Below are 11799 nucleotides of genomic sequence, written 5' to 3' on the forward strand. Positions count from 1 at the left end.
TTTTAATGTCAAAATTAAAACAGATTTCTACAAAGTAATGTCTATAAAAGGAAAATATTGAATGTAATAAAAAGTGATTTCATAAATATTCATGCCTTCAAGTCAGTATTTAGTAGATGCACCTTTGACTTCAATCACAGCACTGAGGATGTGTGGATAGGTCTCAGTCAGGCTTGCACATCTCAACACTACAAATTTACTCCATTATTCTTTGCAAAACTGCTCAAGCTCTGTCAGGTTGCACAAGATGCAGGCGTTAATAGTCCTTCAGGCTGTTTTCCCGTCACACCTTATTTCAGTCTCAGTTTTTGTACCAAACATGTCTTTGGTTTGAGCTGAAATATATTTGGTAATTTGTCTTGGAAGTTTAACTTTACAGGATTAAAGAAACAGATGTCCTCTGCAGTTAGCACAAATGATCAGAGATTAAAGTTTAACTCTCATCCGATATGATACGTTTTCTTACCTCAGATTGGAGCACATGCCAACTCAGCGACCGGGCGGTTTGTGGAGTCGGCATCAAAACTCGGATGTTGGACTGTGTGCGCAGCGATGGCAAATCTGTCGACCTCAAGCTCTGCAAAGAGGTGAGTTTATGCTGCATTTTCACCAGAATCCATTATTTTTATGTTTCTTTGAGTAAATGAAGACTGGTGTTCTGTCACAGCTGGGCCTGGAGAGGAAGTGGCAGATGAACGCTTCCTGTGTGGTGGAGTGTCCCGTCAACTGCCAGCTCTCTGATTGGTCATCATGGTCCGAATGCACCCACACCTGTGGACTAGCAGGTGTGTATATCTTTATCCCTTGTAGTTGGTCTTATTGTGGGTGATAACACACCATCAAGATAAAGGTAAGTTTTGCTAAAAATAAAGTCAGAATTTGAGTCAAGAAATCAGGAAACAAATCACATTTTCACATGCAGCCCTCATCTTTTAAAATACGATTATGGTATTTGATTGCAGTCCAATGAAATCCCAACACGGCAGCCTCTTCATAGAGCTTTGATAACATAAACCTCCATAGCTTTAGGTAAACCTTCACCACTGTAGGCCTGCAGTGCTCTGCTCTCTGTTGTGTGCTCTAGAAAGCCTCTTCTTTACGGTAATGGAGGAAACCAGAAACGCTTTATGATGTGAGAAACGACGTTGTTATAGCCCTAAACCAACCGAGAGGGGGATAATAATGTCCTCGCATGTAATTCCATAGGATCAGGCCATTGATTGGCGGTCCATTACCAGTGTGTGCTCTGGGGCTCGGGGAGCACTCTGCTCTCCACGAGTCCTTGAGAGGAGCAGCAGCCAGAGGCAACGAGAGCAAACAGTAGATATGAAACCAATACAGGCTTTAGCTATTGTGGTAACCTTAATCTGTCCCCAGGCGAGGAGGATTTCTCTCCTTGTGCACAGAAACAGCAGGTAGGCCAGAGGAAGAGAGGCCCTCCTCGTTTCCCTTCCTTGGTTTGGTTTTTATCTCGGGCTGGCTGTGAGCACAAACTTCCCTGGAGAAGCTAATTTCTGTTCCATAGCCAGGAATAACAATGAGCTGGGTTGTTATTTCAAGCAAATGAACATACCTGGAAGCGGCAAGGTGCAGCTATCAATCAGGCGGTGTATTTTCCTGGATGTGTCCAACCTGCATGCATAGATAATCATGGTGTCGTGTGTTCTGTAGCCAAACACTGATAGGGACAGCTGGCACAGGCCGCACACAGGCTCAGCAGATCTCAGAGCCACCCAAACACTGTCACGGCCTCCTGCAGAGACACAGCTCCAGCATGAGGATCATACCTGGGAGAGATGACTGGTTTCTGTGGGCTTAAATAACTCACATCTTCTGAAGGGAAAAAAGCAGCAATTTATAAGGAGCCGAAGACTTTGATTAGAAATACAAAGCCCGGGTGTATTGAAGTTCTTACAGGGCCTTGTAGTTAAAAATGGTGGGTGAGGTACTTGGTCTGACATTAATTGATTTTAAAGGCCACAACCTCCTACACTTATTTGTTTTCAAGTCTCTCTAACCACAATGAAGGTAGGTTGATCATACCTTTAACAAAGTAAATGCCAGTTACAGTCTGTTAAGAATTAAACATTCTGAAGATAAATTGATTAGATCAGCAGTAATCTGATATGAAACTATTTTTGCTAAATGTTGAGACAGTCATTAGAACAGAACAATGCATAGTGTAAAGTAATAAATGTTCTGTGTCTTAAAAAATAATTGAACTGTAGTTAAGTGCTTTAATAGGCCTTATGAAATTTTTAAAATGGGTCATTTTTGTTAAGTTTTGTACCTTGTACCTTAAAAATTTTGGGGAAGAAATGACAGTTGTTTTGGGCTGTATAAAAGACTAAAAATTGTAATTGTGATTAACCACAGATATTTTTTGAATAATCATAACTAACCTCACCTTTTTGCTCCATTTTAAAATTCCATGATTTTTCATTTAAAACTGTTTGTTTCATTCTTGGTTTTTGCACTGACTTCCTGTTTGTTCCCGTTATAACTGTGTGTATTTTGAAAGACAATAAGGAACTCTGGATAGATCAAAGACTATGACATAAAGTTAACCACAGAAATGTGAACTTGTTATGGATTGTAAAAAAAAATAAGGGAAGAAGACAATTTTACTTGAGGAACGACAGACATTTGTGTAGTGTGACATAATGAACTACACATCCAACATGCCCAATGACCACAACTCAACAACACTAGCATGTAAGAATTTTTCTAACAATTCTTGCAAGTCAACAAAGTGTATCTTAATGCTTATCAATAGGAGAGCATTTGCTTCTTATCTTTGCATCATCATTTGCAAGAGTATCTACTTTTTCTTATCCACTGGAGAACTGTATGTATATTTCATTTCATTCACATTATCACATGCATTTCTTCATCTGATGGAGAACAGCCAAAACAATTAAACACATGGATTAATCACAGTGTGCTGCATGAGATTATTCCTGATTTTAAAAAAATATTGTTAACATCATCAATAAAGTTAAGGCAATTTCCTATAAAATCGGAAAAAAGTTTAAGGCTGAAACTGCCATAAATGTGTCTTTCATTTGTTGTGTTGTTTCTCTTGTCCCTCTCCTCTTCTTGCCTGTCTCCCACCATTACCCCTCCTTCTAGCCCTTTCCAACCCCAGCACAATTTCAGCAATGAGCTGTCAACATGAGTCTGGTCTTTTTAACAGTCCTGCCCTATAGTTAGGGATGTTTTTGTCTCTGCTGTATCAGGGCTAGTGCTGTGCTCATGGTGGTTAACTCTGGTCTTCATTATAATAGGCCACAACAGAGAGTACAGTCTAGATCTGCCCTGTTTGTAAAGTGTCCTGAGATAACTTTGGTTAAGAATTGGTGCTAGACAAAAAAAAAAAAGATTTATTGATTTAACATTGTTCAAAGCTGTCTGTGGGCTTCCATGTTTTTAAATCAGTTGAGAACCTTTAAACTGAAACCAGTGTTAGTCTTTTAGGCACAAATATATTAAAATGCATATTTTAAAAAATCCCCCTCTAGTGTTTCCCCATTTGAGAGGCAGGTTAATTGTACAGAAGCGGTGAGTCAGGATCACTTTGGGATTTTGTTTGTTGGGAATACAACAAGTTGATGTTACATCATTGGCATGTTACGCTCACTGATCGACTCTGTGCATGGCTCCTCCAAAGGGCCCATTGTTTAACAGTCACAGAGGATTTTGGCAGCTCCCTCTGTGTTTCATGCACGTTGGTTTGTTTGCTGGCAGCTGGTGGGACCTGCTGCTGGGGAATCGCCACCCTGGGACTTGTTCCTGATGGTGTTCAACATTTAGTGCACTTCTACCGGGCCTGGCAATAACAGCACTGGAGATTACACCAATGAATCCCTCCTGTGTTTGAAGAATGGTTGTTAACGATCTCTCTGCAAAGACCTAGAGCTCTGAGAGTGGCCTTTTTGAAGCAGATCAAAGAATTTCAGTGTTATTGTCTGCATTAAAGGGCATACTTTGACATTTATGTATCAAAATTGAAGCTGAAGTGCTCCCTCATAATGCAAAGATCTGGAATGTTTAATGCCTACTTTCCTATTTTGTGTCATTATGCCTAAATGTAGTATTGGTTTTGGGTGCTACAGTGTGTAAACACGACATGCATTTCCCTTGAGAATGCGCCGATTCAGAGTTTCTTCACGTCTGCACCCTAGGGGCCCCTGGTTAAAATGCAGAGAGAATTTGGTAAAGAGAGCTCCTACTCTCCTCAAATCTGCCCTGAAACCAAAGACAGCCATGTGTTTGGTTTTAACTCAACAAAGAAATATAAATATTCAAAACGACCCTGGGGCATATGATGACACCCCAAATTGCACCATGGTGTAAGTCTGCTGAAAGAGAATAAAATGGGTTCAATGCTTGCAGGAAAAGGAAGATTAATGCCAGATTTTTTTAACGAACAATGAGAAGAGGGGCCTGACAGCGAGGATATAGGTTTCACTGGCTACTTATAGGTAGGCATGATGAACATTTTTAGAGTTTTATTGAATCAAGAACTCTTTGGCCAGAGCATCATAAGTTCTCATTAATTTTCAATGATTTTTAGGAAACTCTTGTATCAGAACTTTATGAGTTGATTCAATGCATTAAATATTCTGGAATCACATTTATTGCATAGCATTTGTTTCTTTTGGTGCACCGTAGTTCTGGTCACAGGGCATCAGCTGAACACTACTCAATCTAGCATCTTCTTGCTCTCACACTGATGTAAAATAAGTCCACCACTGCTCCGGCACATCCCATGCCAGTTTAAAAAACTCACAGACAGCTCAAGGCATAAGTCAAAAGTCATCTTGACTGTTTAAACTTAGTTTTCAATTTGTACCTGGCTGTTTTTCTCCAACTCATATTGCTGCTCAAAAGCAGGTTTTATCCAAACAGCAAGTAAAATACAATTTTGGTGTGTCTCCATAAAGCAATCCAGCTTATTTCAGTTTGTTTGGTATGCAATGATATGCAGATCTACTCTCAAAAGTTGGGAAAGGTTCTGATAACTGTAAAATAATGGATCCATACTGTCTTACATTTTTGGCTCCCTTCTGTTGGGACACCAAGCATGGTTTTAAATCCATGTCAAGTTCCTTTCTGTCATGGCTTACTGAAAGCTGTTACCATAAGTTTCTTATTTCCTTAAGAAATAAAATCAAGTTTCTCTCAAAACAGGAAATGTTTCATTATCTTAAGAAAAATTATGAAGTAAAGGCAGTTTGTTAAGAAAATCTTTTTTTCTCTAATTATTAACCTAATGGGGCTTTTCACATTACATGGCACGGCTCAGTTCGATTTGGTTTGACTCAGCACGGCAGCCCAGCACAGCAGGGGATTTGTTTTCTGCTACTACTGAGCCACTCATTTGAGGGCTGATGGTGAGATGATTTGAGCCATCCTTGATCTCTCTACACTGTCTGATCTGATTGACTTTGCATCATTTTAAAGCAAAAATTGTAGACTGACAGTGCTGCATGCTGCTCTTTTCACATTCGCTCTTTCTCTTCCTCTCTTTCCGCAATCAGTAAACAAACAACAATTCATGGTTATCACCAAAAGGAGAGAATTTTCCTGCATATAAGTTAAAAGGAAAGGCACAAACTTTTGTTATTAGCAGGTGCAGAAAAAGGTGTAATCCTGGATCTGTGCTTGGCCCTTCCTGATTTCACTCGCCAGTGTGAGAGCTCCAGCTGTGCGCAACCTTAATATACACATAAATCTCGAGTTTTGTTCTTGTCTCATAAATGTTTAAGTCCCAAAGTGAATGCTGACTTTAGCAACCACTGTAACAGAGTAACAGACAGCTGGAGCAGAGGAAGGGATGAAATGTATCTCCCTTTAGGCTGAAAATCGCACCCTGCAAACTGCTTTGACGTTAGCGTAGTGTGCTTGGTGGCGGGGCTGGCCTGCTTTGGGTATGGCTTGGCTTGGCCAAACTGGTGATGGAAAAGGAAATCCGCACGGCTTGGTTTGGCTCGACACGCCAATACTCGTAGTGGAAAAGCCCCAAAAGAGAGTGCTTTTAACATACCATTGTGTTCCTTTCACTTTGGGTGTAAATCTTAAATGTTGATAGATTTAACTAGCGGCTCATTTCAATGCACTTTTTTTGTTTTGTAAAGATTTCAACCTCATATTCAACACTTGAGGCAAAGTCAGGTGTCTCCTGAATTTGCCTCCATGCTTCACTGAAAACCATCCCTTGCCACAGACAGGAAGCAACTAACTCAGTGGCGAACTTCACCCACGGTGAAAACAACAATTACCCATCAGAAAAAATGAGCAAAGGAATCCCAGTAGTTATCGCTGTGCAAAAGGCAACATCCAAACACATCTGAACACTCTGCCAAGGGCATGATTGGAAATCTACATCCCCCAGATTTGAATTGTAGTTGGCAGAGCTCGGATCAATTGACTCTGTATGTGGTTAACACTAAATGGATCAACACTGTCAATTATCTCCAACACTAAAGACCATTTAAGTCAGAATGGAGTTAAAATTACACTTATGGGGTTTAAACCAGCTTTAAAATGTTTAATACTGAGAATTAAACACTCCAGTTTTTCCTGTGTAATTGTTTAATGTTTTTTTTTCAAACTAAAATCTGGTTTAGTCCAAACATGAAGCAAAATACCCAACGTTTAAGGAACTGCATCCACCTCCACTGCTTTTGCACTAATGCATTCCAGTGTGTTAGCACAAGTTCCTTATGATCCTTTAAAATATATATTTTTTCTAAACAGGAACCGAAGTACCCTTATCTTAAGAGTTTGTTGAGAAAATGTCTCATCTCAATGGTTAATCTTACCTGGGTCACTTACTCAGAGATAATGAAATATGAATTTCCTGAAAAGTGTAAAAGCTGTAACATCAACCAGGATCACAACATCAGTGAGTCATTTTCTACATTCACTCATTTTACTCCTTTTTATTGAAAAACAGTGTTAGAAAAGCACAGTGTGCTAGAAAAGCACTCAGAGAGCACAGACCTCCGCCATTAGTCCTAGCTCCCAATAGTGAAGAATCCTTTAAAAACATTCCTGGATCCAGACGGTGATCTGGATCACTCCCAAAATCTAATTCACCGATTACTCCCTCCCCAGTGGGGTGGAGACACGGTGAGGCAAAGCACTGGCTTCCCTACATGTGGACTGTCATGGCGCAAGCACCCATGGTCTCACCAGACAACTGGAAGTCATGGCATAGGGTGAATATTCCTCTATTCCTTCCAGCATTGTGAATATTCTCACTACAATTCGCTGTCTGTCTCTCTGTTACGCTCTGACTCGTCTCCTCAGACGGGCGTGTGTCTTTCAAACTCTATAAACTCCAAAACTTTGAATAGAAAGACACCAAAAACATGGTACTGGGATTGAAGTTACTCATGTCCACCATCTCCTGGTGTAAAGAGGTAACAGCCCTATCTCCCACTTGTAAAGAATCCTTTAAAAAAATTCCTTGGTCCAGGTGGTGATCCGGATCAGTCCCAAAATGTAATCAGTTCTTCCTTATGCCATTTCTGACATTTCCTGAAAATGTCATGAAAATCTGTCCATGACTTTTTGAGTTATGTTGCTAACAAACTAACAAACAAACTAACAAAAGAACAAACCCACCCATGGCTGAGGTAACAATGTATTGAGAGAGTATGCACTTTTAAGCTGTCTTATATCTCTTTACCCATCACAACATGAGTGACAGGGATTAAAATAGAGATGGGGAAAGAAACGTGTGTCACATTGCACTGATTTGCATTGTACTACATGCAGGATGTTGGAACACAACAGTTGGAATCAAGCTGATTTTGATGCTGAAGCTCATTTGTGTCATGTCCAGTCAGGTCACACTGTTAAAAGGGTAAAGCACCTTGTTGTGCAAGTTGGTGTCATATCCATTTAACCGATTTTAAAACTATTGAGCTAGAACTGTAGAACTGTTCATTGTGTTATTATTATCAAATAAGCTAGAATGATTCCACTCTCCCAAATGTTTTTCAGCTTGACCTTCATTTATTCATGCAGGCCAGCACTTGAATTTTGATTCCTCTGTGGCTCCAGAGGTGAAGCACCCAAGGGTGACCTTGACAGAGAATATCATATTCCAAACCACTTTACACATCCGCAGCCGTCCAGCTGCTCTGACCCGGTCGTCTGCCTGATCTTAACAAGGCTCAGGCTATGGAGCGGTCAAGTTTCAGCATTCCAGTCAATGTCCTCATGAATAAATGATGCCTTTTTTTTCTCCTTATCATCTCTTCTGCAGGCAAGCTGTGGAGGAGGCGGACAGTGATTCAGGCTCCCCAGGGTGACGGGAGGCCGTGCCCATCCCAGATGGAGCAGTGGAAGCCGTGCCTGGTGAAGCCCTGTTACAGCTGGAAATACAGCGCCTGGTCCGAGTGCAAGTCTGAGGTCAGTCAGCCTCCATCCTGCTGTCTGTCAGAGCTCTGCATTACAATCAACCAGTCATCTCTAAGCTGATTTCCTAAATATGAGGACAGTAAAGACTCAACTGTGACCCCACACTTTTAGGCAGCTCTGATTCTGCTTGTAAATTTCATCCGTCAAATCCTGCTGTGACATTTCAGAAAATCATTTTATCAATATTTTCTGATCCCAGAACCAAGTCCACCAGCTACCTGAAAAAAAACATGTGACTATAAAACGTGTGATTCAAAGAAAAATGGAAAACAGTAAAAGGTGAAGGTACAAGTCTGCACCAAAAAATTCAATAAAGCATGTTTCCCCAAAGCAAGGTAAATATCCAATGAACTTGTGTCTTTTGCATGACCACATACCATAATATCACGCTCAGATAGCTCACCTTTGATGTTTATGAAATTCTGGCCAACAACGAAGTCCACTAAAGAGCAAACAAATAGGATTTTGACCTCTGGAACCTCGCTGTTGAGCTCTATAGACTACTTTGGCATGTTACCGATTCGGAACTTGGGTCCTAGAATATCTGCGTCTTTTTCCACATGCACTCCTGAAAACTTTTAGAGATCGGCAAGCCCTAATATCTTCCTGACTCGCCTCTGCTTCAGGCAGGACTTGATGTAAAAAGGCCGATGCCAAACTGGCTGATGAAATATCAGAATTGCACACCAATACATAAGTCTGTATTTCAACACAAGAGTCACAATGAAGCTTTGCTTGCTTAGCGCCATGCAACGTTTATATTGATGTTGTAAAGGTGTGATACAAGGTGTCCAGTCTGTCTGTTAACATTGCATCTTGGAAACCAAGCAGCAGCTTCTTCTTCTTCCTGTATAACAGCATTTGGCATCAAAGACTTTGGGGCATTACCACCACTTTCGGTTGCCCTGTCTCTCTCTGCCTCTGCAATATTCATAGTGATAGAAAATGTCACAGTTATCACTGATGCCTATTTGCTCATGGAGATTGTTCCTCAAAATTACATACTTCATTTTCAGAATGGCTCACCCTTGCTTCATTTTATTAGGGGGCTTGCTTGAAAAAGTTCTCTTTGCATTATCACAAATGGTGTTACTCAGGGCTCAATCCTAGGTCCTTTACTCTTTTCGTGTATATGCTCCAAGCATAAAATCATCAGTTATGCTGCTGACACCTAGTTATAAGCAAAACCAAATAATAGTCTTCCCAAAAACTCATCGAACTTAATGATCATGGCCACAAATATGAATAAATCTAAAATCTTTTACAAAATATTGAGCATTTTCCATGTTTGGTTGCTTTGTTTGATTCCGGCCTTTATTTGGATCAAAAAGTACAGCATAGGCTAATCACTAAGCCAATTGTCTCCTTTTTCTGAGCAAAAAGTAAGTTAAAAAAATGTTGAAAAACTCTGTTTTTTAAAGAAGTTAATAAAGGGTAATACCTAGCATATGTTTTTCTTCCACCAGGGTGCGAGGTGTGGGGAAGGCCTACGCTTCAGAAACATATCGTGCTTCGTCTCGGATGGTTCAGGTCAGCAAGACAGCAGCCTGGTGGATGACGAGCTGTGTGGAGATCTGGAGCCCACAGTGGACGGAGACCCTCAGATCATCCTGCAGGAGGAATGTACTGTTCCCTGTCCAGGTAAGAAGTGGACTGAAACAGAAAGAGAAAGGCTGATTTTTGGAGCAGCAAACCAACCCATATAAAGCTTATCTGATGTACGTACCTGATGTACTAACTATAAATTTATCTATAGTTTGTTGAGACCTACATACCGATATGTTTACTATTGTGCCCAAGTCTGCTTGTTGAGGTGATCTCGGGCATGAATTATGTGACCTAAGGCGTGGTGTACAGGAGATGTGAAAGTAGTCATGCCTGCATAGAGAATATTCATAAGCTAGTAGAGTTGTAAAGTCATTTATAACATTTCTTGCCCCTTTGGAACTGTCATATTCATGCAGCGCATCTTATTTCATCCTCTGGGTTGCACAGTAGATCTGCCAATTGGCATCCCATTAGAAAAGACCCCAAGTTAAGGAAAAGATGGCGTAAGGATTCAGAGCTGCAAACTGTCAATGCTTCCTACCTTTAAAATTCAACAGTCAAGTAATAAAAGCACATACTGTAACATGACAGTATTCAGTCTGCCTCTCTCTCTTCGATCAGTGCTGCTCAGCCCAGGTTTCACAATAACAACAAAGAGCCACCAGGTGAGGCTCTTATCCTCAAGTGTGTTTGATTGAAGGAGTTTGAAGAGCTTTACAAAGTGGCACACAATGCAGCGCTGATGTCCACAGGTGGGAGGCTGCAGAGAGCTTTCACACAGCTCATAATGGATGTTTTTGTAGCTGAGTGAAAGGCTTGAGCTGATACCAGGCTGCAGCTGCTCCTGTGTACAGTATTTATAGAAAAATCTGTGTTAACGTGTGTACTTCACAGAGTACTACAGGGTGGATTGTGGGTGGGCACAATCAGCCCATAATTAGGTTTAATGGGCTTTAAGAGGAGCAGAGGTCAAAAGGAAACAGACTGTGTCCAGTGAGACGTCGTTTTAAATATGATCTCTATCTCAGTGAATAGATGTTTTTATGAAAACCATGATTTTACATAACTAAGATTAATTACCGGAGATCTTATTAATGTACCGTGCAGAAATGTGCTCACATCATCGGCTCTGATGATTTAAACAACGCATTGTGACCTAGTTCACAGATATTCTTCACTTTGCTTCAGGCAGACAGTTGTTATGAGAAATGGATCAGGAGGCATTTGTTGGGAAAATATGTGGGAACAGGAGTATTGATGTCACTGCAGTGTTTTTTGACCTTTTCTGAGTGTACAACATCTAACAATAAGAAAGGATGACATTTTAACGTATGTCATCAAGAAAGCATCTCAAAATCTTTTGCAGAGGCTTAAAATAATGGTATGCATTTGACTTTATATGTTTCCAAAGTACTTTGGCCAAAGGTCTTTAGCTCATCATGTATCATTTGTTGCTACTAGAGATATTTTGTCTTTAGGCTGTCAAATCTTGATCAGGCACTCTCTGAAATACTTCGAAATTCAAAATTTAAACCCTAGAATATTATTGGTGGACATCCCTTATATTTTCTATTTTTTCATTTCTCTATATAGTTTACATTAATATGGTGAAAATCAAGGCCATAAGTGTAGGTATATTAATATATTATTTATGGAAAGATAAATATTTGTTAAACATTTTTAATGGAAAAATAAATATGTATCTCATACACATAATTATTTTTAAGGTATGACAAAAAAATAATAATTACAAATATTGAATTCCTGAGTGAACTTGAGCAGTGATGAGACTCACAATAAAAATAAAAAATAATT

General features: G+C 40.1%; 1 protein-coding gene across 1 annotated transcript in view; it reads left to right on the top strand.

The window, feature by feature from the left end:
- thsd7aa (thrombospondin, type I, domain containing 7Aa) overlaps nucleotides 1-11799 on the top strand; it is a 205390-nt gene that overhangs the window by 175586 nt on the left and 18005 nt on the right. The window contains exons 19-22 of the mRNA XM_041808955.1: nucleotides 472-587; nucleotides 668-785; nucleotides 8282-8427; nucleotides 9903-10077. Of these exons, the coding sequence (XP_041664889.1) occupies nucleotides 472-587; nucleotides 668-785; nucleotides 8282-8427; nucleotides 9903-10077 (555 nt within the window). The remainder of the gene's footprint in view (nucleotides 1-471; nucleotides 588-667; nucleotides 786-8281; nucleotides 8428-9902; nucleotides 10078-11799) is intronic.

This window comes from Cheilinus undulatus, linkage group 16 (genome assembly GCF_018320785.1).
Source record: "Cheilinus undulatus linkage group 16, ASM1832078v1, whole genome shotgun sequence".
NCBI classification, from domain to species: Eukaryota; Metazoa; Chordata; class Actinopteri; order Labriformes; family Labridae; genus Cheilinus; species Cheilinus undulatus.